This window comes from Microtus pennsylvanicus, chromosome 7 (assembly GCF_037038515.1).
Source record: "Microtus pennsylvanicus isolate mMicPen1 chromosome 7, mMicPen1.hap1, whole genome shotgun sequence".
NCBI classification, from domain to species: Eukaryota; Metazoa; Chordata; class Mammalia; order Rodentia; family Cricetidae; genus Microtus; species Microtus pennsylvanicus.
In genome coordinates, this window is record NC_134585.1 from 23,034,143 (window position 1) to 23,060,135 (window position 25,993).

General features: G+C 54.4%; 1 protein-coding gene and 1 long non-coding RNA gene across 3 annotated transcripts in view; one reads left to right on the forward strand and one right to left on the reverse strand.

Moving 5' to 3' along the window:
- The first annotated feature begins 584 nt into the window (after positions 1-584).
- The window catches only part of Unc5b (unc-5 netrin receptor B), a 70,241-nt gene continuing 44,832 nt past the window's right edge, over positions 585-25,993 (forward strand). For both annotated transcript variants that reach the window (XM_075980181.1, XM_075980182.1), the window contains exon 1: positions 585-1,058. In XM_075980181.1, the coding sequence (XP_075836296.1) occupies positions 980-1,058 (79 nt within the window). In that variant the 5' untranslated portion in view covers positions 585-979. The remainder of the gene's footprint in view (positions 1,059-25,993) is intronic.
- LOC142853675 (uncharacterized) lies at positions 10,737-15,176 on the reverse strand. Its single transcript, XR_012911235.1, has 3 exons — positions 14,937-15,176; positions 14,375-14,572; positions 10,737-10,944 (listed from the first exon to the last, which is right to left on the reverse strand). It is a non-coding gene; the product is annotated as an uncharacterized LOC142853675 (long non-coding RNA).

Genomic DNA, 25,993 nt, shown 5'->3' on the forward strand with positions numbered 1-25,993 from the left:
AGCAGAACCAAGTTTGCACTGAGCCAAAGGCAGCAGCAGGCCCCTCCCGACACACTTGGCTGGTTCACCACATCCTCAGAAGAGCCATCCTTCCGGATCCCGTGTAAAGAGTCCTGTCCTAGGTCGTGCAGAGAAGTAGAACCAATCATGATCCTAACTCAGGCCCAAATACCCCCAACTGCAACTCCTCACCTACACCCCCAGCTCCACCAGGATTTGGGTGTTTTGAGGTTTTTCTTAAAACTCCCGTACCTCCTTTGAGATGGAATCAAAAGCGAAAGCCGACTTATACCCGACCTAAGAAAGGCACGAAAGTTTATTTTCTTTATTTTCGGCAAGAAGATTCGGTGAACTCCGCTTCTCAGCGGACTGATTTTTCGGTGCTCTAGAGACTACGTTCTTCGAGGGTCCCCTCTGATAGGCCCCAACTCGGCCGCGCCTGCACAGCAGTGGAGTACCCCCTCGCAGGGCCCTGTGGCCCCGCCCCCGTCCTCCATGCCCCGCCCCATAGCGCGTGAGGCCCCGCCCCGGCCCGCTGACTCTAGGGCGAGCGCGCCGCGGCGCTGGGCATTGTGGCCGGCGGCGGGGAGGGCGAGGAGCCGCTGGGAGCGGCTGGGCGCGGAGAGGAGCGCGCACCCCTCTCGGCCAGACTTCGCGGCGCGGCCGCTGCGAGCGCCGCTGAGCGCACTCTGCTGGGTTCGCGCAACTTCGGAGCAGGGCGCGGAGCGCGCTCGCCGCGAGAGATCGCGGAAAGGGCGCACAAGCGCCCGGATCCCTAGCGGCGTCCGACTCCCGGAGCGCTCCGTGCAGCCGGGCGGTTTCCCGGCGCAGCGTGGCTGCCGCTGCGCCCACGGAGTGCACGGGCTGGCGCTGCCGGGCGCCTGCGAGGACGGCGAGGCGGCGGCGAAGGCGAAGGCGGCGAGGCTGGGGCCCGGGAAAGAGCCCCGAGGGAGAGGCGCCCGGGCCGGGCGACAGGAGCATGAGGGCCCGGAGCGGGACGCGGGGCGCGCTGCTGCTGGCGCTGCTGTTCTGCTGGGACCCGACACTGAGCCTAGCAGGTAGGATCAAGAGGGAGTGGGACGCAGGGATGCGGATCTGGCGAGTCCCAGCTTCTAACCGCAAGTTCGGGTGGTTCTTGGGGAGTCGCTGCGCTCCGGAGACGCGGTGGACGCACCCAAGTTAAAAAACAGCTTCGGCGCCCGGGAGAGGGGGCGACGCGTTGCCACCTGGGGTGCCACGTAAGCCCGAAACTCCCTGCTCCTGCCTCCAAGGGCTAGTTGCTTGGCCATAGAATGGGGTCTGATTCACTTCCAGGTGACCCCCGATTGCCACCGAAAAAGCTGTCGCTACCTGGGCCGAATGTTTGTTCCGTGCCGTTTGCCTGCAACTTAAGTCCGAGTCCCGGCTCCCGCGGGCTTCCATGGGCAGCACGCGCAGCATTCTGCGGGTCAGAGGGAGAGAGCAGGATACTGAGGAGCCCTGGAAGCGCTTGTTTCCCTCCACCTTTGGGCAGACGAGGCCCGAAGGCTTTAGCCTTTGAAGGGGGAGGGGCCGAGTCCTGCACACCCTGGTCTCCGGAGGAGCGGCGCGGTAGGGTTTGGAAGGGTTTCGTGGTTGGTGGATGTTTCTGAGTGAGTGTTGGCAGAGAGTGAAGGGACGTAATATCCCTTGCCGACTTTCCCCCAATTTTAAGTGGGTTATTGGCATTCTCAGGTGAGCCTCTAAACCGCACCTGGACGCAGCAAGATGCCCTAATAGGGTTTGGTGGATTCCTAAGTTTATAAAGTCCCCTAATCCTCCTCTCCCGCCGCGAACGTGGTAGTGTCTTGCTGCCTCTGCTGGGCGTTGCAAAGTGGGCTGCGTCTTCCTTGGAAGGAAAAGTACACACTCGCTCTAGCTTCTCCGGTACCCAAGCAGGTGAACTGCCAGCAGGATGCCTTGACTCCCGAGGTTGGGTGGGAGGGAATGGGAGGGGGGCTTCCTGTACAAAGGCCTCCCCTAAGCAAAGGCTTAGAATGGGCCAAGAAAACTAGCACTTTCGGCTTTCCCCATCCCACCTTCCTCAACGATGCTGACTTCTGCCCTCTCCACACTCCCCACCTCTCTTAAAGCGCTAAAGGTCCCTCCCCTGGAATTAATGGTTCCCATGGCTAGAGCTTGCTTTTAAGCACCCCCCCCCCCACACACACAGTTTTTATTTTTCCCCAAGCCTTGTGCTGTAAAGTTACAACACTCAATCATTTGATCCGAGTTAATTATGATTTGGGCAGACTCGGGTATTTAAAGCAGTGTTTTGAAGTTGGAAGGTAATGATGGGGAAGGGGGAGGCAAGCTAAATGACCAGCCTTGTTTTAAAGGGTGCAGTTAGATGTGGGAGGTGCTGGATTGGGTGTTAGTTTCTGTCTAAGGCTGTGTGGGGTGATTGAAGGGTGGAGTGAAGGCTTTTTGGAAATGGCACATGGGTCAGGCTACATCTTGGGAAACATATGAATATATTTATCAGCAGGGTAGTGGGTTCGGGAATAGATACCAAAGTTGCTGCGGTTGGGACTCCATCTGGAGGAAAATAGGACCGGTGAACCTGGAGTTCTCTGGGTGGGTGGGCTGGGCCAGGAATGCTGGAGATGGCCTGCTTTTTCTGCCGAACAAAGCATTCAGCCCCCATCTTACCCGGAAGAAACCCCAGGCCCAGGGCTTTGATGGATTTGGGCATGAACAGTGCCCAGTCAGAAATGGCCTCTAATACCCAGCTTTGATTTCTCGCGAGCGAGCAGAAACGGTGTTGGAATTGGGCTCATTACACAGCACGGCGGGCACCTCCTGCCCACCAGCCTGGAGCAGGGCCAGCTGCTGGGGTCCGCCTGCAGCCTTCCTTTGCCCAGAATATGCTGCTCTTAGGAACCTACCTTCTGGAACACGCCTCTTCTCACACAGCCACGGGCATGAGGCGTTTTTCTACCAGAATACTTTTTAGGTTTTTCCAGTGTCTCCCTCCTGATCCCATTTCACTGATGAGGAAAAGCAAGGCTAGAGTGTAGGCCTTCCCCACATCTTGTCTGCACTTCACACCAATTTTGGACTAGTATGCTGGGCTGCTTTATGTCAGCTAGACCGACTTCAGCTACAGCGGGTTTCTTCCACACTTCCTTCTGGCTGCAATGAGGTAGATTGATGAGGCAGGAGTGATTACAGGGACGCTCCAAAGTAGCGGGCACTTCCCTCTGCTCCGCTTGCCTCCTGAGACTATGACAGGCAACTCCTTGAGAGTGCAGAGAATTTTTGTTTTTAAGCATTAAGCTCTCGATGATAGAAGAATCAAAACCAGACCTCTAGAACCTCAGACCCTTGGGAAGATGCCAACCAGCAAGTGACTGGCTGGGAGCCGCCACTTCAAAAGCACTGGCTGGTCCTGGGAGTCTCCTTCCACCCCACCCCACCCCACCCAGCCCTTCCCAGGCCTCTGGCTGGGTTAGTTGAGAAGGAGCTCTTGATCATCTTTTAAAGGAGCAATTAAACTGGGAGTTTTCCTAGTGTCTGATCTGCTGTTGCTTGTGTGGCTTGGTGCCTTACCCTAAGCTCCCGCCACACCACAGCAAGCTCCCATCTTGCTTAAACAAATGAACAACTCAAATATCTTAATGGGCTTTCTCATTAAAAAGTGGTGGTACCACTGCAGAGGAGGAATTTCTCCTGTAATGCCTCTGCTCTGGCCCACTCCTTTCCCTACCCAATGGGGAATTCCATAGGACCTAATAGTTCCACATTTCTAACTGCTGGGGCCTCGAGAAAGGCGTTTGGAGTTGCCCACAGTCACACTGGAACTCAGTAGAATTGGAGTTTGAACTCGGAGCTCAAGGGCCTGCCTCGGCTAGTGCTTCAGGCTCCTTGATCCTTCCACCCTCACCAGCAGGCTGGACAGCTTCCCTGGGGGCTCAGGATGCTGGATGAAGCTGAGGCCCCACCTAAGTTGGATCACTTTGACAGTTGGTTTAGATTGGATTTGTAGCAGGAATGGAGAAAGAGAGTTGCTTGGGGAGCTTGAATCCTGCTTAACAGAACACAGCCTGACAAGGGTCAGGAATAAGCTCCAAGACCAGGTAGATGCTCACAAATGACACCAACCACAGGTACTGGTCTTAGCAAAATGTAGGTCATCGGCTAAGCTCCCTGGCCTACATGGTCAACGGGCAGCCTTGTAGATGGCCACATTCATTTATAGAGTTGGGGACACTTTGGGAACCTGTGTTTCTGCCATGGTTTGCTTATGGAATCCTTATGTGAAGGGTATTATGCCATTCCTGTCTGTCGGAGCTAGGATGAGGTTTGGTCTCCCAAACCCCTCCCAGAGTCACCCCGGTGTCTGTGGGATGTCCTGGACCTTGGGGGAACAAGCAGGGTGAGCTGTAGCCCTTCTATCCCAGGTGCTTGGACAGCAAGGTTGACTGAGTGAACAGTCCTCAACCCTCCCCCGGGGACTGGCCGGCCACAGTAGCATCCTGGGGAACCAGCAGGGTTTGGGGTAGAAAGGAGGCGAATTGGAGTCTGAAATCTGCAGGAAAGGCAAGGGCCTGGGTACCCGGCTGTGACTTGAGGTTGGGTGGTCATGAGCCTACCAGAGAAACTGCTGCCTAGGCAGATGGCCCCCAGGGGGAAGGGAGGGGAAAGGCTGCTGCCAGGCCTGAGCTGGCACTTCTACTGGCATCCTTCTCCAACGCCTCTCCACCAGCTTCCTAAACAGCTTCCACAAATGGAGTCATTAAAGCTGTGAAGGCAGAATGAACCCAAACAAGTGCAGGCTGTGCTTTTCCCCTCTCTTTTAAAGGGAATTTAAAAATGCCATAATGAGAACCATTCAGGGAGAAGCATGTGTCCGAAGGCTCGGGGAACCCTGCTCCGCTCCCGATTGGCTGGGTCCCGAAGTCTGGGCTGGAGCGCCACCTCCTGCCCTTTTGGAGCCTGTAATGGCACGGCGCCTGGGGGATTTTCCCCCTCGACCTGGGCGATTTTGGTGAGCTAGGGCAACAAGTGAGCCGTCCCCCACACCCCCGCCCAAGCCTTTTGAGAGAAGACTGGCACTCCGAAGCCGGCTGCCGGCTGTTCTCAGGGAGTTAGTTGACAGGCCAAATCTGGATCGTAGGATATGGAGGCTGAGGATCGGAACTCCGCTGCAGCCCGGCGGGCAAACAAGCCCGGGCTGAGCTCCTTAAGCCACAGGTCCCCACCCCCCACGCGCCCTTCCTCTGGCTCCTGATCTTCCCGAGGCTAATGGCAGGGAAAACATTTGCTGAAGTGCAGGCATAAATCAGCTGCCTTCCCCCTCCCTCCTTTTGTTTCCTTTTCCCTCCCAAAGCTCCGGGCTGCTGGGAGAGCTCCTATTTGTCCCCCTTTCTACAAAGCCTTCTGATTAGCGGCTCCGAAGATTGGGGGGTTGGATTCTGTACAGTCCGTCACCTGGTGTTGCTAAGTACCAACCACAGTGCACCAAAACCCTCCTGTTCTGTGTCCACCTCTCACCATTCTCCCCAGTCAATATAATTGGTCCGAGTCTGCCCAGTCCTGGGAACTCAAAGTGCCACTTAACCATTGAGCACTGTGTCCCCCCTCCTCCCCGACGCCCCTCTTTCTCAGCTCCTCCAAGCTGCCCCTAGCGCATCGCAACTTCCCCGGCTCCAGCAAGGCGGGCCTGTGGGTGTGAGATTGTGCTGCACTGAGGAGTGTTTGTGAGAATGTGCAGTGGGAAGGTGGCAGGTGGAACTGTGTTTGGGGGAGGGGGAGGGGAAGGTGAGTGTTATGTCGGTCTTAGGTGTGGAGTGTGTGTGTGTAGGAGGAGGAGGAGGAGCAGAGTGTGCTATGGTTTCCACCTTTTGTATAGGAGGGTGTGGCGTGTGTGCATCAGTGTGTGGATGTTTGAGCATGGGGGGAGCGGTGCAATGTCATACGGGCATGGTTTCGTTTTGTTTGGGTATAAACAGGTATGTGTGATGTAGGGACCATGAGTCATGAAAGGTCTGGGAAGCTCCATCCATTATGTCTCGCTGGGGATTCCTCTTCAGGACTGGACCTGCCATTTGCCCTGCAGCACGGGAAGACCTGGTGCCATCTTGCATCCTGCTGTGTGAAGGGTCTGGCCTGGGTGCTCGAATCTGCTGTTGGGACCCCTCCACCTCCTCCTCCAGCCCTAGTTCACCCAGAGCATTTTTGTGGGAGTGGATAGCCCTATGATGCCGTCTGCCCTCCCACCTGGCTGTGGCTCCTGCAAGCCCGTTTCTCTCAGGAGGGTCTCTGAAGTTTTCCCACGGAAGGAGCTTGCAGAGCTTCCTTGAGGGACACTGCATCTTGGACTGGGCTTGGGCATAGTCACAAACACAGGTGCTCTTCCCCATTGCTTGTGGCAGGCTGGTGATTGGCTCCTTGTTTTTCCTGTTTGTGCCCATGCTGAGAACTGCCACCATTCTAACTCTCGGATGCGGATGCCATACTTGGTGACAGGAGCCTCACACCCCAACCCCCTGTGCCTGGTACTTTATAATTTACAAAACCCTTTTCTGGGTATGCCTGCGAGAACCCCATTTGGGAGGTGGATGCTCTCTTGGGAAGCTGAAGAGGCAGGACTGGGTCCAGATCACTCACTCACAGAGGCCTGAAACCCTGGCTCCCAAAGAAATCACTGTCTAAAGGGGGACCCTGATGTCCATTCCAGAGATCCTAAATGGCTCTTAAGAGTCTTGGATGCTGCAGAAAGACAGCAGAGGAGGGCACAGCAGAAAGCTTCTCAAAGCCTGCGGACTTCCTAGAGGTGGTGATGAGCCAGGGTCCCAGCCAACACCATCCAGGTTTCCCTGGGACCCTTGAGGATGCCCTCGATGCCTCTGACTCATGGTATAACCTGGGGCAGGGGGTTGAGATGGAAAGAATTCTTACATCGCTGCTCTCCGCGACTCTTGGAATTGGATAGAGCCTAGCAAGTAGGGATGGGATCCCATTGGGGCATTAGGGGAGAATTCCCTGCTTGCTGCCCTCACCCCCAAGTCCATGTCTTCACATACCTCCTCCACAGAGGCCAGTTCCTAGGGCCCTATCTGCCAAGTAGGGGGCCTGGTGTGGCCAGTTAGGATTCTGAGGAGGCTAACATAGCACCCACCCGACCCCAGGCTGCCATCTACTGGCTGACTGAACTGTGCTGTGCCTCGGGTCCCTCATCTGTGAGATAGGGGTGTTTTGCAAATTGTGTGAGCATGTACCCCAAAGAAAGACTGTTGTGAGGTGCCTAGCGTGTGGTGACTATTCATACTGTCGTCCTGCTCAGAAAGAGAAGGGAGGTCTGGAGAAGGCAGGGAGCCGCCGAACTCTGTGTCCCAGTACCTCCTGGCCTTGAACTTACTAAGACTCGGCCTTACTCTTCCTCTGTTCTATTACCCCGGACCACCTCTTTCCCCCTCTGGGTCAGGATTGGTTGATCTCCCTTCCTACCTGTGTGTGGAGTTTGGAAGAGGTAGATGGTAGATCTTTAGGGGCTATGGGGTTTTCTAGCGAGCAGTTAGCAGCAGACAGAGGTAGCCAAGATCCAGAGCCACTTCACTTCATTTGTGTTTATAGAGGCCCATCCAGAAAGTCAATTTATTGACTGGAAAGCCCATGTGTACATTATGCAGCCCTGAGTCTCGGTTGATCTGTCTCTGTTTCTTTTTCTCTCTCTGTCTGCCTGCCTATAAATTACCTTCTAGGACTTAAGTTCACCCTCCCCCGCTCTGTAGGCATCTCTTCTGGCCTCCAAGACAGAGAGCCCCGGATACTAGGGGCTCAGGAGACTGAAAGAGGCAAGGGACCCTACCAAACTTAACGGGGCTGGGGGGTTCTAATGGGACAGCCAGCAGCCTGACTCTGGCCCCGGTCCGTTCACTTTCAGGAGTAAGGGAAGCTGATTGGTGGGGTAGACGTGAGGATTCTGGGCACACACTGGACATAGGAACCCCAGCTCAGCCCTGCACTTGATACATATACCTGTTCCTAAGTCACCACTGTCATCGTTACTATGGGAATTAGAAACAACAGGAAATGCATGTTGGGCCTGCAGTCAGACTTCCTGAAGAAGGGAAAAGTGGCCCTGAAGGTCCAGCAGTTTGGGCTGTGGAGAGGAGGGGAGGCCTGGAGGGATTGTTTGTGTAGGGAGTGGAGGGAAGAATACCTCTACAGTCCCACAAGAAAGGCTCTGGTTTTACCTAGATCCAGATCTGTCCCAGAAGACTTCTGGGGCCTGGGGTCTTTGCTCAGCACTGAGAAAAGCGCCCAGGGCGGCCGAGCTAAAAGGATGTGATGGTGTCTGTTTCTGGGCCTGGTAGCTCAGCCTCTGGGTGCTCTGGGTTCTGTGAGACTAACCTGAGAGTACGGCCTTCCCTGGAGAGCCATGTGACATAATCTGACACCAACTGGGGTCCTCTGGAGTCCTTTGCCTTTTCTCCTCTTCTCTCCTTGTCCCACTCTTTGGAAGTGGGGGATGGGCCTTGCTCTCCTGTGTGACTGTGGGAGAACAGGGGACATAGCCCCTGGCGGCCGCATTCCCCCTTGGTGGGAGAGCTGGGGGTGGGTGGTAGGGAAAAGGATGTCTTTTCTGCTTTTGGTGGCCACTCTGCTGCCTGGTAGCTCTGAGGCTTCCTCAGTTCTGCTCACCCACTAGTCAGCAATCCCCAGAGGCCTAGGGTGGCGCCCGGAGGGGAGGCATTACTGGCGTCAAGAGATGGAATGAAGCGAAGTGGCTGGTAATACTATCAGCGGCGCCTGGCTGCCCAGCCTGGGGCTCCAGCACCTAGCGGGAGATGCAGAGGGCTATGCTGAGCTCGTGAGAAGTTGAGTCAGAAATGCCAGGAAAGTTGCTCCAAGCACCTTCAAGTCGTTTTGTGACGGGCAGAGGCAGAGCCAGCAGTGGTCTGGAGTGGGGCCTGTCCCAGGGAATAGCAGCCTCTCACCCGTGTGGCTTCCCTTTCCTTGTTGCAGGGACTGGGAGGGTGATGAGTTAAAGTGACCAGGAGATGTGACTGGGCTGTCAGCCATGATTACTAAGCGGCTGGGGGGCCTGGGTCTGGTTTTACTTCCTGGTATATCTTAGGACCAGCACAATGTCAGGTGCTCAGTAGCGGCAAAGTGAGACAGGGAAGAAGCTATGAACAGATGCCACTGGCCAGGAGGGAGCTCTGACTGCTGCCCGGCTGCCTGGATGAGTAACTGGAGATTGGGAGATTCCCGGTCCTCTGCTCACCGCCTCCCCTCTGCCTTGCCTGAGTACTTCCTCTACTCTTTCTGTCTTTACTAAGTGCTTACCAACATCAGGCGCAGCAAGTGCTGTGTACTCAGAGGCCAGGGCCCTTGGGTAAGAAAGAATTTGTTCAATAAATCTAACGAAGCCAATAAGGAATTAACCAAGTTTTGCAGCTTGGTGTCCTGGTCCCCGCTGTGTGGGGAGAGAGCAGACTAGACACATGCTGGGCTGTAAATGTTTGCATTTGATCAGGCATGGTGACACATACCTGTAACCCCAGTGCTCAGTAGGCAGAGGCTGGTATATCATAAGTTCGAGACCAATTCGGCCTACATAGCCAGTTCCAGGGCTCTACCTCTAAATAAAACAAACTTGTATCCCATTTGTACGCCCAAGCCCATTGATCACTGCTTGTAGCTGTGCAGAGTGCCCCTTGCATGGACATTGGCTCTGCTGCCTGCAGCAGGTGCAGACTAAGCAGCATGTGGGGAGGCTCAGGGCCAGGGGCTGAGTCCAGGCCCAGCCCTCCGCAGCAATTGCCCCTAGCTTCTTGGCATGAGTGAGACCTAGTGAGGGTAGCAGATTTGGCTGCAGGGTCAGGCTGCCCAAGGCTGTCCGTGGCACATCCCAGCAGTACGATTCAAGAGCATTCCTAGGAGATAAATATCCCCAGGCCCTTGGCTGAGGCAAGCAAGATGCCTGGCTCAGCTACCACCCTCACAGCTGGTACCCACCGGCCCTTGCCAGGAGTCACAGGCTGGTCTGAACTCCTGTCTGGCAGCTTAGCAGCCAGGGCTGCTGTGCACGGTGACCCCTGCTGCAAATTTCATCTGGCCTCACATTTCCTTGCTTGCCAGCTGTACTTAGTTTGTCTCCTCTCACCCCTCCTCTTCTCCCTCACTCCCTCTTCTCTCTCTCTCTCTCTCTCTCTCTCTCTCTCTCTCTCTCTCTCTCTCTCTCTCTCTCTCACACACACACACACACACACACACACACGAATAGCTGGGTAGTATTAAACAGTTTCTTGGCCTCTCTGTGCTTCCTCTAGTCAAATAAGCAGGGTTCATCCTGGAATCAGAAAACACAGGTTCAAGTCCTGGCTGCATATCTAAGTACAGTTCTCTGAGCTCTGGGGCTCTCCTATCTGAAAGTGGCGGACCTGGTGGTTATTGGGAAGATTGCATATGATAGACAGAACCATTGAAAGGAGGGAGCCTACCCATAACTCCCTGTTCACCTTTCTTCTTCCTAGGAAGTGTGGCTTTAGCTGGAGAGATGGCTCAGAGGTTGGGAGCATTGCCTGCTCTTCCAAGGGTCCTGAGTTCGATTCCCAGCAACCTCATGGTGGCTCACAACCATCTGTAACCCCTCTCTGGCCTGCAGGCATGCACACAGACAGAATATTGTATACATAATAAATAAATATTAAAAAAAAAGAAAGTGTGGCTTGACAGGCTGTATTGGACTGAAGGTGGAAGGGATCAGCCTAGGGAGTTCTGAGATTCTTTGCAGCCTTCTTGGATAAGGCTCAAATTGGTCCGTGAAGTGACTTGTAGATCCCAGGGGTTATCTGTGATAGAGCCTGTATTATCTGAAGAATTTCCAGGAGCGTGGGAGCTTTGGCCCAAAGGCCAAGTCTCAGGGTGACTCACAGATAACACAGACCCTCCAGCCGCCTTAGTTCACAAATCCTGGAAGAGAAACAAGGGAACTGAGTTGGCCAAAGCCAAGCAAGCAACCAGCTCTGCATCTCCCAGAGGCCCATGCTAAGGAAACTGTTGTCTGAACCCCAGAAGCCTTGACTCAGGGAAGGTACTGTCCCAAAACCGGGACAGCAAGGAGGGCACCATGTTCCCTTCCTACATGGCTGGAACCTGCCTGCTAGCGAATGGGCCTTGGCTTCTTGCTAGGCCTGACTGGGCCATGACTACTGATCTGAATGACGAACGTTTGGGCCACTTTCCACACCTCTCCATGCCCCGATTCCCTGGCATGGGCCCTGTGCTCATAGCAGAGGAGACCGGGTGCCATGTCAGGCCAGGTTAGTGTCAGCTCCAGCTTGGATGGCACGTGAGCTAGGGCACCATCTGCCGTGCCCGGTAGAAGTTACGTAAGCCTCTGCTGGCCACCCGTCTGTAGAAAACGGTCAGGCAGACCTATGTGTTTTGTTTCCTTCTGGTCTGCCATGGACCGGCCAGGCTGTCGAGAGCCTGAGACAGAGAGGTCAAGGCAGAGGATGCTGAGATTGGAAGGGTGCATGACGAGGGTCCTGCCATGTGGACTCCAGGAGGTTCACAAAGTGCCTACTGACTGCACACCTGGCCACTGGGCACCACCTTACCACCCCAGTGCTGAAGTCTGTGGGGATGACACAGTCCCCTTCCCCTTTAGTTCCTGGGGTCACCCTGCTTCCTATCTTGGGTCAGATGCAAAACATTTGTAAATTACTCTCTCAGACAAAGAATGCATTTTGAGGGGGGCTGGGTTCTGGAATCCCCAGGATCCTTCAGTTGCCAGTGGTCTGCCATTGGCCAAATGGATTTACCGTTTGCCCAGTTTCCCTATCTGAGATGCAGGACTAACATAGCCCTTTCAGACAGACCACCAAGGGCTGGATTCGATCAGGCATGTGGAGGTCAGAGAACCCATCCCATAGTTGTGCTTATGATTGCTGTCTAGTTCCACTCTCTTTTATTTTTCTGTGTGTATGGTGTATGTGTGTGTGATACATGCACACATGTGTACAGTTGTAATTGTTGCAAACATCCGCATGCATGTGCAGGTGGAGGCCAGAGGGAGATGTCGGATGCTTACTGGTAGAGTCATGGATGCTGAGTGATGGGAAGGAACTGGAACTGTCCTGAAGTGCAGACTTTCCAGTCTGCGTCACCATGTAATGGGGTCTAGGGTAAAGTGCTTCAGACAGGTGGAATGATGGGGCTTTTCCAAAGCCGGCCCCAGCCTCAGGCAGCCCTTGGCCATTTAAGTACAGCCAGGGAACACATGTTTACTAGGGTGTAGGTAGGGGTGCCATGTCAGGAGTATGCCAGTGGCATCCAGGAGAGATGGGGCTGAATACCCTTAGTGTGCCCGTGGTGTGGGCAAGGCAGGGGCACTAAAGCCAATGACTGGAAGACCATGCTCCAGCCTGAGAATCCTGCTTGGTAGTTAGTCAGTGAACCCTTGTAACAACTTGATGATGCTGTCCATACTGCCCAGGATCCTGTGACCTTATTGAGGAGGGGGCGTGGCTGAGAGTCTGCCTCTTCTGAAAGGACCACTGGCAGCCTCCCCGCTCGCTTCCCACCCTGACCACTATACCAGAGTTTTTGCCCACTGCCAGGATGCCCTGGTGTCTGCTGCAGAAAGAAACCAAACCAAATCACCGTGTGCTCGGAGTCTCTCACGGTCACTTCCCCGACTTCCTTTCCAAGGCTCCTTCTAGGGAATTCTCACGTTTATGGTCCTAATAGAGCACATGGGAATGTCCCCTGGACTTGAGCAGGAACCAGAGTGAGAATCGTGCTGTCCAAGTATGTCCTGAGGCAGAGGTGTGGCGGCATGGTCTGCTGCTCGCCTCCCAAGGCTTGTATTTTTGTCCTGCAGTGTTTCTCCATGTTTGGTGTAGGTATGTATTCCTGTGTGTGAAGCTGCACAGGTGTGGGGAGGTCAGAGTACAGCCTGGGGTGTCACTTTCCAGGGACCACCTACCTATCTCTTTTTGAGACAGGTCTCTCGTTGGGCTGGAATTTACTTGCGTAGCAGATTAAGTCGATTGGCTCTAGGAATCCGCCTGTCTCTGCCTCCCCAGTGCTGAGATTACAAGGGTATGGAGATCAAACTCAAGGCAAGCCTTTTTCTGATTGAGCAGGACCCCCACCCTCCAACTGTAGGCTCAGAGAGGGCATCCAGCAGAGTCAAGGCCATTGAGACTGGCTTCCAGGCCTTACCCCAAAGGTAGAATCAGAGATGACCTAACTAAGCAAGCCAGGGGCCAAACTAGAAATCGATTTCACTTGTCTGTCCACTGAGTGACCAGTGACTCAGGCTGCTTTTCCTGAGCTGGAACCTCCTGAAGATGCTCCCCTAGCTTCTTCCTGGGTACATGGGTCACCCTCGCTAACCCAATTATATTCTCTTTCTTCATGTGACTGAGGGGTGGCCAGCTGGGACTATGTTTCCAACATGAGAGACTCTGGATCCCACCAAACTTCAGACTCTGGAGCCTTCCTTATCTAGCCCCATTCTGTCTGGGCTTTGTTGGTTTTGATAGTGTGAGAGAAAAGCTCACCCCACTCTTCCCTCCCAAACTCAGGGAGCCATGGGGTGCCCTGGATGTGCCCCAGGCCTGCAGCATGGCCAGAACAGGTTGTTTACATAGAGAGCGTCTGAGTGACCAGTGACCGAGACTTGATGCAAGGGGCTGCTGTTGGTGAAGACTGAGAAGACAGCAAGCTAGGGCACAGTGGGGCCATTGTCCCCTTAACCCTTTCAAAGCAGAGATGCCACATCCAAGCTGTGCACGTCTCTTTGAGCCTCAGTTTCTCTATCTGTTAGATGGAGGGCTCGCTTAGTAGACTCAAGCCCCTTTCTTCTTGCAGTTGGACACTTTCTAGTGTCCCCATAGCCCAGTAGCCTGTAGGATTTCGTGGGTAGAGAGAACAGCTGTCATGCCCACTGGCCTCAAGTATTTCCTGCCATTTAAACATGGTGCCATTTAAACATGGCAGGGTACCACCATGGGCACCCTGTGAATGTGAGCCATGTTGATCAGAGTGTGGGTTCCATAGCTCATTTGTTTTCACATAAGGAAACCTGCCCCACTGTGAGGTGTGGGGACCCCAAGCTTGACCTGACTCCTTTTTTGTCCTGTGTGAGCTCCGATGTCCCCTCCTAGAAAGGTCCTTCTTAAACGACCCATCAGGACTTGCTACCCCCTGAGGTTATCATGGATGTATACACAGAAGTTCTCTGCTTCCTCAAATACCTACCTGGCGTCTCACTCCACAGGGGCAGGGCTGTGTCCGTCCCAGAGAGGGCCTCAGTGAGCAGTTGATTGCAAAATGAATACTGTATCGTTAGGGAGCCTCGGCCCCCCGAGTTTGCCCCAAGTTCACGCACCTGGCTTTCTCCACCGCGCTTCGCAGATCTAGGTCTGGCATAGACAACGGGACTTGGCAAGGCTCCAGGTGATTCTGGTTCTGTGATTCTCCAGCCTTGGTTGAACAGTGGGATCCTGGGGCATCCAGATCCACTCAGAGTTTCTGGCTTCAGTGACTGCAGGCTTGAACCTAGGAGCTCCTCAGTGGTTCTGTTATGCTAAGAAGGCAGAGGGCTGGGATCGTGTATGCTCTGGCCCTCATACCCCATCCAAATTTTGCCTTTCTGGGGATGTCTTATGACCTTAGGCTATTCTTTTGTTCCACATAGCCAACAGTTCCCTGGAGGGGTAACCTCCTTGCCAAACCCTCCTTGGAAACTGGTACCCTGTCTGTCCCTCCCAAATAAATGCAAACTTCTGTCCAGGGCCCTGTTGCCCCTCTCCCAGCTCCTCTCAGAAACACTGATGGCTCTGGGCCCCAGTACCCCCAGCACCTCCATTTTCTGGCAAGACAGCTGAGCTATGTTGGAACCTGTCTCTTCTCCCCTGATAGCATGCAGTTTAAATAAGATCTTCATTTACCAGAAGTTCACACCACAGCTCATGTGTTATATGAGAAGCAGCAATCTCACGTTTGCCGGGGAAATGCTGTTCAGAGATGCGATGGAGGAGGGGACGGGACGGGAGGAGACGCCATCACCCAGAGGGTATGTGAGGAAGGAAGGACTCACGGAATCCGGGCTGGCAGCCCAGCCCCGGCCCTGTCAGTGCCAGGCTCCACTTGGCTCAGTGTGGGGCTGCTGGGGGAGGTGCCATGGCTCTGCGAGCTGACCTCAGGCTGCTGGAAGGCTTGGAGCCGGATGGGCGCATGATGTCACCACCACTTCCGCCAGTTGGCACTCCCAGTCATGCGCTGGGTCATTTACATGTCTTCAGTCAGTTAGGAAGGGACTCTTGGTGAGGATTTATTGGTTGCCTCTGCCTTCTTTAGAAGCCTTTGTTAGAAACCTAATAAGGAAGGCACTTGGTGACCATGAACAGACATAAGTCTCCACCCTGAGCCTCTTCTTAGCACTTCCCAGGCCGTACAGAAATGAGTAAGCAAACCCTAGCTGCAGGGTACCTTCCAGGTTCCTGTAGTCTTCCAGCCAGGGTATAAGATGGGCAATTTATGTAGAGGAAGAAACTGAGGCACTGGGAGCTTGAGCATCTTGGAAGCATGGCTGCAGTCTCACCTCAGGATTTGGCCTAGCTCTGCCCACACCTAGCCTGGGCTGACAGGCAGGTTCCTACTATGTCTCCGAATGTGGTCTGGAACCTTTCATCTCCCAGAGCGTTAGTTTATTATAATGGCCAGTATGCTCTGTGACCTTGCGCTAGGGTGATGCCTCAGTTTCCCCCAAAGTAAACCAAGAGCTGGCTTTGGTTAACTTTCAGGAAAGTCAGACCTTCAGCCTTTCCTTGCAGGTTTTCAAGCATGCTCCACACCGAGGCGATGGGGGAAGAGGGTCCTGTGGTCACCCCATCGCAGGGTCCGTGGTACAGGCTGATGCACCTGTAATAAATATTGAGCTGACAGCTGTTAAGCCGCATCCCCAGCCTCTGAATAAATAAAAAGCTCCCTAGAATAACAGCCCGGAAAATGCTGGAGGTTCCTGCTAGCTCTCTCAATGTCCCTTCCACTGGCTAAACCTGTTTGCCTGGACTCCCACCCACTCCCATTGTCTTACCTCCCCCATGACTCCCCAGGCCTCTGTACATCACTTCAACCCCAAGGACAGCCACTGCCCTGTCCTGGTTCTGGGCTCCTTGCTCCATTTAGCATCCAGATCTGCTAATGGGGGCCAGCTCTGCAACAGACAGTGACAGGCCAGCCAGACCCTCCTGGGGCTGCGGCACAGAGGAGATGCCCTCTAGCTCAGCCACCATAGTCCCCAGCTACTGCCCCTGGCTGAGGTAACCAGGAAGTTAGAACCAAGGCCCCAGGTGGCCCCAGAATGCCCCAGAACACATGGGCACAGTCTGATGTTCTGTGAACAGTGTGTGTGTGAGTTGTTCTGTCCACAGGCATTCTTGTTACAGTGAGTTTCAGTTCTCAGGGCTCTGAGGTCCAGTACAGAGCCATGGAATGTTAACACTGGAAAGCCCATTGTATAGCTAAGGATGCTGACGCTTCCAGCGGTAGGTGCTTCAGTATGCTAGCTCCAGGTTCACAGTGGCAGATCCTGGATTTGAATGGGTACCTGGGGACTGTGCCGGTGACCCTGACACAGAGGAAAGGCACAGGACCCTCCTGGCCAGGGAATCCGTCACCCACCAGAAACCTGCCTTCCACTCTGGAACAAGCTGCAGCTGGGGTTTCACTGACCGTGTTCCAGGGACCATAGTGCACCTCCGTGGCCTTCTTAGGGCTGCTGGGTCCTGCCTTTGTGTGGTGTTTTCCTCGTGCGTGTTCTCTCTCTCTGTCTCTGTCTCTCTCTCTGTCTTGGGGGAGGGGACAAGTGTCCTAGAATGCGGAGCAAGACCTGCATGGGGTTTCTGGGGTACAGGAGTACAGCTTGCCAGAGGACCCAGTTAGTCTTGTGACACAGACAGCCCTGCCAGATAGGGACTGGTGGGTCTGGGTGTTCTTGTTGGGAACCTTGGTCTCTCTCCCATCTCAGTTGGGGGAGGTGAGAATTTAGAGAGCGCTAAGGGGAGGTTGCAGGATGTGGCATCTAGCCCTTTCCGGGTAGGCCACATTCCTGCCTGTCTGGGCCAGCAAGCCCTCCCCCCACGCCTGTCCCCTAGGACCCAGGCAGGTCCCCTCTACCCTCCCAGGCTGCCGATGCAGATGCGGCCTCCTACAGGCCTCCTGCACCACTGTGCTGCCTCTGACATTCCGCCCCAGCCGATAAGGATCCTGTCTGGCGCCTGGGTGCTTTTTTTTTCCTCCTTCTTTCCAAATCTGTCCCCTGATTATCTGCAGACAGCCCCTCTCCAGGGGGCCACTAGGGACTGTGCTGAGAGCTCAGAGCAAGTCAGAGGTGGGACCGGTTGACAAGCCCTCCCGCCCCACCCCCCACCCCCAGGCCCTCACCCATCTGTGGTTTTGTTTTTTGTTTTTTTTTTTTCTAAGCTCCACAGGAGGTTTAGCCCCAAGCCTAGGACTGGTTTCCTAAGGGTAGGACTGACCAGCTTTCATGAGAGAGAAGTGGGCACGCAGACTGGAGACTGGACCAGAACAGGCCAAGATGGAGACAGAGGGTGGGGTCACTTCTGTGGGCAAGCACTCAACAGCCTCGGGCCTGGATAGTGCCCAGAGGGGATGTGGTGGAGATTGCAGCCAGCCAGACACCCACATCCTGTGGGAGCAGCTGGCCTGGGAAGGGCTCAGGACACTTGGGAACGTGGAAAGGGAGTGCCAGAGGGCTCCCGGAGCCCAGCCAGAGACTGGGGAGTGGTCTTCCAAGATAGACTGGCTTCAGCTAGAATCTCAGCCTTAGAGCCCCTCTTCTACCCTCGGAGCTTCGGGCCTTCCAGGCAGTCCACTGGAGGATGGCCCATTCAAGGCCAGAAGGGAGCACCAAGCCCATTGGCAAACCTGCAGTCTGGTCCTCTCTCTCCTGGTACCAGCATTGCAGCTCTGCTCACTGAAAGTGAGCCCTTTGCTCTGGCTCATGTCTTGTCACTTATGCACTTTGTAATTTGAGGAGGGGGGCAAGTTCCTGGATTTCTCATGTTTCTGCTACAAACTGAGGATGTCTTGTGGTCCGGACAGGAGGGAACAGACACCACTTTCCCGAACCCTGCCAACTTCACCTTAGGCCTGGTGTAGATTTCCATAATTATGAGTCCAGCCCATGATACAGCACAGGCAGAGCCCCAGTACCGGATATATAGAGCCTATGAGGAGGCCAAGGCCATCCCACCTAGCACTCTTTGCTTGTGCAGGCTTTGTTAAAGACTCCCCACCTGCCCTGCCCCCAGTCTCCCTGCCAGCACCACTCCCCCCCCCCGCCGCCCCTAAAACACCCTCTGAGGGAGGGGAAGCTCAGCGAGATCATCTTTTATGGCTTCCTGGACTGGGAATCAGAAGGCTGAAAATCTAGCGGTATGCGCTGGGTTCCTCCTGAGCGTCACCTCCATCCCCCCCCTCCAGCCTTTCAGCTCATAAATATACAATCTAGGGCTAGGAAGAGTTGTCCTTAAGCCCTCAGCAGAGCACCCACAGAGTAAAGTACCTCGTGGAGCTTCTGGGAGCCGGGTCTCCCACCCGACCTTGATTAGCGCCCCGTCATGGCCTCTTTGCTTGTGTGTTTTGGGTTCCAGGACAGCCAGGACTACACAGAGAAACCCTGTCTCAGGGAGGGAGGGAGAGAGAGAGAGAGAGAGAGAGAGAGAGAGAGAGAGAGAGAGAGAGAGAACATCTAGATGGAGTTCACATCTTGGCAGGACAGCTCAGGAGTTGGGTTCTTTACGACCCAGATGTGAAGCCTTGTGCATATGGGTGGGGCTCCAGGACTGTAGGAGTTAGGGGGAGGTGGGAGTGGGTGTGTGCAAGCTGATAGAAGGACCTGCCCAGAGTGAAGAAAGGCCAGGAGCCTAGTGTGGGATGAACAGTGGAGGCCGAAGAGCCAGGATTGGTCTCTTTGGGTGTGAGCAGAGGCCACCTTGGGACCAAATGCTTGTTCCGCCAGGGGTCCCTCTTTTTATTGCCACTAAGATGTGTGCTTTTAGGAACAGGTGCTGACAACTGATTGGCTTTAAGTTGCTGCTCCCATCTCTTGGTCCTTAGGACAAGTTACTGAGTCTACCTGAGCGTCCACTCCACACAATAGAATCCAGAGCATTCTGCCTGATAGCAATGCCACGAAGTTCAGTCATTTGTTCAGAGAACCTTTGGCCTGGCGCTCCTACTGGAGCCTAGATCTGAAACTCGTCCTTCCCTCTAACTGGTCCTGTCGTCCAGTAGCCACAGTTCTCTAGTCTGTAAAATGGGTAGATGGCAGTGAAGTCACCGAAGGTCCTTAGCACAGAGCCTGGTGCGTTCTGAGCACCGGTCAGTGGGACAGCCACCGCCTTCACGCCCTGTGCTCAGGTGTGCAGTGAGGTTGGGCCAGAAGCTTCCTGACTCCATCCTCAGCTTAACGACCCCTGTCTGGAAGCTGGAAGTGTCTTTACTGGAGAGGAGCGGTGTGCTGGTATGCCAGTACTTATCTCGAGTCTGTTTTTTATCTGCAGTCGGCCAGAGGGTCTGGAGTGGGGGTGGGGCAGTGGGAGCAGGCTGTAACCTGAGCTGGGAGAAGTGAGGAGGGGGGGGGAGGCCCCTGTGCAGGTAACTGGGAACCTGGTCCTCCCTTCCCTATCTCCCCCCAGGTGCAGGGGAGGGGCGGCAGAGCTTCATTAACTTCCCCATAAACAGCTGCTGCCATTGATTCCCACCACCCCGCCCCCCTTCCCATCCCTGATAGGAATCTGGGGCATCTGTTCAAATAGGAGCATGGAAACAGGAAAGCCCATGGCCCCCAGTCCCTGATGGAGAACTTGCTAGCTTCCTGTTAGGGACCCCCGGCCTTTCCATGAGGTGGCGTGCCAGGCACTGGTCCTTTGTAAAACTCATGTACAGACTGCTTCAGAGAAGAGATTTGGAGAGCCAGGCAAAATCCACCAGGGCTTGCCGGGGCTCTCCCAGGGATCTCCTAAGAGCAGGGGAAAAGCTGGTCTGTGTGGATCCACGGCTAGACCTGCCATTGCTGACCTCTGTCTTCCCGCCTCACCTCCACACAGATTAGCCTGCCGTTTTAGCTTGTCACTTCCCAGAGACCTCGTGGCAGGCTCTTTGTTGTCTCTGGCTGTTCAGACCCTTCCACACCTCTTCCCAGGCTTCGGAAGGGAGTGTCTGGATCTCCTCTGGAAGGAGTTACCCGTGATGGCTAGGGACTTCCTTGCTCCTCTCTCCTCTGTGAGCTGTCCCAGGTAGAGGAAGAACAGGGTCAGGTTTGAGAAGGCCCTCTGCAAGTCACTCACCTCTCCTTCCAGGCTACCTGTAACCTAGGGAAGGCTGTCTGCTCTCTTCCTTGGAAACATGGCCAAAGTTTTTTCCCCCAGGACATTCCTGGAGACCGGCTGGTGGGTAGGAGGTAGCTCTAGGAATTGTGGCTGGGTTTCATTTCCCATATAAGAATCTGCATGAGACAATGGCTCCACCCTTAGGAGAGCCTAGTTACCCCCAGAAGAGGTTTCTCTAGACCTAAAAGCTAGCAGGGAATAAATAGGTGGACAAGGTAGGTGTGGTGCCTCAGGTCTGAGCAGTTAGGGGCTCCTCATGCTGGTCCATTAACATCATAGGCACATTTCTCCATCCCGTCTTGCTGCTCACTCAGGAGCAGCTGGGATGTTAGTGAGAGGGCCTGTGGGCTCATTCTACCAGTGCAAGAGCAGGACTCCCGCAGGACTCCCTTGTGGGTGGGTGTGGTAGTCCGTGCTGGATGGCTTTTGAGGGACTTGAAGCCCAAGTTCCCCAGATCAGCTTCCTGAATGTCTGTCCTATGGTCTCCACGTGATCAAATGTAGGTCTGGGAGCTGAAGAGTTGGCTCATTAGTTAAGGGCACTTATAGTTGTTGAAAGACCTGAGTTCGATTCCCAGCCCCCACATGGAGGCTCAGCACCTACTCAGGCACTAAGCATGTATGTGGTGCACAAATGTACATGCAGGCAAAACACACCTACAGATAAAATAATAATAATAATTGATTAGTTTATGAGCTATGCTTTATTTAAGAAAAAGTGTAGGTATCGGCTGGATGCTCATTGTGAGCTGTATGTGTGTAAGTCACTGGACCTGTCCACTAGGAACTACTGGCCACGGGAGGGCTGTCCTTGAGCTTTGGTGAAAACAGAAGCTTTAGGCAAGTGGGGGAGGGCGGTAGGTGCAGCCCCTGTTGAACCTTCCTTCCCCACCCCTGTACCGCTGTGTTCCCCTCAGCGGGAGCCCCCGAGACTGTGAGCTGTACCCACAGGCATCCGGATGTGGCCTGCCCACACAAGGCTTTGCCCTCCTGCTGGGAGGCCCAGGACAGCTTTGGGACACTTGAGACTACTGTTGGTGTCATGCTTGAATTTGCCATTTTCTGACTGCTGCCCCTTCCCACCTCGGGAACCAGCCACTTGGTAGCAAGGACATGTGGATTCCTCCCCAATGCAATCTCCCCTTTCTCTAGTGAAGGGTCTTTAAGACTCCATCAAGGAGTCAAAGGGAGGGTAGCCAGTAGCCCAGCCATGGAGGGTGGTACCATGGCCTGCCTCGGGAAGGCCCACACTGTGAATGGAGCCAAGAGGTCAGGAAGGTGCAAGTGGTAGGACCTGTTAGGTCTATCTCCTCTCATCCCTTACTTAGACTTTGGGGTTCCCTGGGCCTATGCAACAACTTCTTAAGGGTTGCACCTGTGCATAGGCAGGAGCATGATGGCCTCATATGAGCCCTCTTGTACCCACCATGACCTCACTTCTCAGCCTGATGTCTTAGAGACGGGGTGGGGGAGGTAGGGGGGTGGAGGGTATGAGGGAGTGGGGGTGGGGTGGGGGTGGGGAAGAGCAGGGCTGTGTAAGCTTGCTATTCCTAGTCCTCTCTCTGTCTTTCTGTCCTGAGCATACCTGTGGCCTAGGCAGACTCTCTTCTCTGGTACTCAGGCCCAGGGGACCAAGAAAGTGGATCCCTGCCTAGAGGGCACATTTGGATGACCCTTTCTGAAACGAGCAGCCCGAGGCTGTAAGTTCAGTGGTTTTGTTTAATTTTAGACGCGGTGTTCATCAAAAGGCTTCCGGTGTGCCAGGGCCTGCTTTGAGCACTAGGCCTGTATGGAAGGAGAAACTAGGGCTACCGATGAGGAAACAGGGGAGTGAAGCAATCAGATAGGTAGGGTCTTGCTTGCATCCTACCTTCAGGTCCAAGAAGCCTTGTGGGTCACCTAGGCTAAGGTGGTCCTGGGAGGGACTGTGAGTCCTCTCTGCAGGTCTCCTACTCAAGCCCCACCTGTCTCAGAGGCTTTGAAGGCTTCAGATACTGGGTGTTCTCACTTGCAGCTCAACCTTGGGGGTCTGAGAGCCACCAGCTTTGGCGTCATGGAACCTGGTACCATATCAGGTAGGGAGAGGGCACAGGGGCGGAGGTGTACCAGTTAGGCTTATCTTTTTTGGGTCCTGTACAGGGATGCTCTGGACTTGAACCAGCAGTGATCCCAGGTAGGGAATCAGCAGGTCTTCTTAGCCTGACCCATCTGTAGGAGGTCTCTGAATCATAGGCTGGTAGAGCTGTGGGGAACCTCCTGTGACCTGCCCAGGGGGACACCCAGAGCCACCCTGAGTTCAGTGCCACCCAGGGGCACAGGAACATAGTGATGCCTCCAGGCTACTAGGTGGGGCAAGGCCAGGTTTGTAGTGATTTCAAACTCCTAAGATCTGCTACTGTGCTGCCCTTTATCCTGGGCAGCAAAATGGATGCGGTCCCACTTGAAGAGATCACCCAACTTGTGGCAGTGGACTTACGCACAGCCCGGCACTCGGGCTGCAGCGGCCCCACCTGTCAGTCTGCTTGGCTGAGGCTCATGGCCTTTCTTAGTTAGCTACCCTAGTGCCTCCCAGTAGAGCAGGGAGGGGCTCTGCCTTCCAGGACAGGTAATAGCTTCAGCTTGCTGCACACTCCATCCCACCAGGGTGTGACAGTCTCACTTGTGCAGGTAAGGAAGCTGAGGCACTTTGGAGTTCTCCAGGCTGGAGAAGGAAGGAAGTCTCCACAGGAGAACAGAGGTTGCGTTGAACAGTAAGCAGACAGTACTTGCTGGGGGAGGGGGACAACTACCCAGCAGAACTGTCCTCTTTGGGAGGACAGAAGTGTTCCAGGCAGTATCATTTGCCCCTGAGACAGGACAGTGTGTGGACATAGCTCATGGCAGAAGCTCTTTTGCAGCTGAAAGATGGTGACCCTGGCTGGGTTCAGGCTCTTGGATGGTGCTGTCCCCTGCTTGACTGTCATGTCTTCTCAGAGGGTTGGGGCCGTGTCCCTGCAGACAGAACAAGAGCTACACTTGTTCTCTGAATCCCTGGGTCGTTTTGTGGAGTGTGTGGTATGAATTTCCCAGGTATGAGAGGTAGCTCACTATACCCCTCCACATGATAATTCCCCACAGAGAACTGGTGCCGGGTACCAATTGTAAAATCCAGGCCATCTCAGGTCTCCGTAGGCCAGCATGAAATTCCTGTCTGCAGCCTAGGCCTGTGCCTACCTCACGATAGTGGCTTCCACTCTGGGACCTCCCGAGTATAATGGCAGCATCCTAAGCCTGGATGCTGGGGTGTGGGCCCAATCTCCCTAGGTTGTTCTCAGGTGTTGTCCCTCTGGGGGAGCCAGGCAGGAGCATCTCTCATAACTGATATTACCAAAGGAGGAGACAGATCTAGGGGAGCCTGAAGAATTGTCCTACGCCTCTCCCTGCTTAGAATGGAACAGGGTAGTCCCAGCTTTCCTGTCCCCTCCAGACTCTGCACTTTCCCCTTCTGCTTTCCTAGAACAACAGAGGGGATCAGGTAAAAGGCAAACAGTCATAAATGCGGCAGCCTCCCAGAGAAGAAGGAAGAGGGAAGGATGCAGAGCACAAGGGTGTCTGCTGGCAAGGGTGGCTGCTTCCGAATGCACCTTCTCCAGCCTGCCATGAGTTGGGGTCCTACTGGGTCCCTGGGTCTGCCCCCTTCCTCACCGCGTGCTTGTATGCATGCTTCTGTGCATGTGTTTGTGTGGCAAACTGGGTGTGCTGGCGTGTCAGGGTGTAACTATGGGTGACCACTGCACGCAGACGTCCGACTCCTGCTAGCCCCTCCCCAACCGACTTCCCACCACTTCCCTGTGCTCCAGCAGCCAGATGTCTCCCAGATGTTTCTCGCTTCCTGCTTGGCTCCGTGCAATGGATGTTCGTGTTTATTTTGGGCAGCCCACTAAATAATAACCATTTTAAGAAAAGCTTTTCATAACCTTGTTCCCACGAAGAGTCAGAGTTCAGGAAACAATCCTAACTCTATTCACTATTGTCCTCCGGCTCCTTTCTCATCGCCCTCCCTTCCCCTACCCTCGGGGACCACTTTTGAAAAGAATTCTTTTTCGTACTACACAGTATATGTGCTGTCCATGACTCTAGCTCTCTGGGAAGCTGGGGCTGGGGCTTGGAAAAGCAGAGGGAAGCTGGGGTTCAGCTGGGACCTCTTTAGAGCTGCTCTGTCGTTGACACCAGGAAGCTCACTCACAGTGTGAAGTCCCAGCACTGCTGCTCAGAGCAAGAGGCTCCCAGGAGTTCCTACCTCCCTTCAAGTTTAGAGCTCAACTCTGCTTTGTGGATGGAGCTGGAGTCCAGTGGGGCAGAGCCCTGCATCATCAGCCTAGGGGTGGAGGCAGGTCCCGAGAACTCAGAGGCATGGGGGTTTGAGTTGCCCTTCTGGGTGATCTGGAGGAAGAGGTAGCCTAGCTGCCTCTGATGATGGGAGACAAGGAGGGTCTATTGGATATATGTATCTAGAGTTGATTCTTTCCTAGCTCTGATCAAGACCAGGCTATATGCCCAGGTACTCTACCAACCTGGTAAAGAGGACCTGGGCTTTTCTAGTTGTCTGCCCATCCCCAACTGACCTCTGACATAGGATTTTCTTACACACCCTCTCTCCCAGTTGAGATGTCCTTGGCTCTGCAGGGATGCATTGGACTTATATTCTGTCCCTATGTGGCCTGGATGGTGGCCCTGTCCCCTATTAAGTAGAACAAACAGTGTAGCTGCTGTTCTGTAAATGATGTGGTTGGTGCCCAGTGTGTTCTTGGGGCTTGTCCCTTGGCTCTCAGTGATTCGTGCAGCTGGCTTAGGTGGAAATAGCAAGTGTCTCAAGAAGACAGACCCAAGCTTGACCTTGTGAGCTGATAGCTTGGCTGAGGGAAACCAGGCTCCCATCTTTGAAAAGTTAGACAAAAACTAGACTCTAAGCCTGTCGTGGTTATGCATGCCTGTAAGCCTAATACTTGGGAGACTGAGGTAGGAGGATCAGGAGTTGGAGACAAGACTGGGCTACAAAAACAGAGCAAGAAAGACAGAAAGAAAGCATAGAGTATTCTGATCCGGGGCTCAGAGGTAGAAGGGTGCTCTCTACCCTCCAAAGGAGAATGAGGGGCATGGTGAGGCCCCACAAGCTGGAGGGACCCAGGGAAGAATATTGGTGAGGTTTCTCCAAGGAGCAAGGTGACTGTCTAATCCAGGAGCAGGTGAGTCCGTAGTAGGATGAGGGACTATGCTGGAATCTCCCTGGCTGGGTTGACAAGAGAGCCTTCCTAAGACAAGTAGACTGCTCCGTGGGATCTGGGCACCCCTCTACCCTGAGGAGCAGCCAAGTGACATGAGCACACACATTTATCAGGCATCCCTGGGTGAAGGATGGGTGATCAACCGACGAAGGAGGAACAGCTGTGCGGATGGATGAGTGAATGGTGGCTGTCCTGTGAGAGCCAGCACCCTTTCCACCACACCTTCTCCCTCTCTGGATCGTGGAGGTGAGCGTTCAGCCCAAGTCATCCTCATTCCCTCACCCATCCCCCGTCTGACCAGGGACCTGTCTGGTCCTGCCTCTG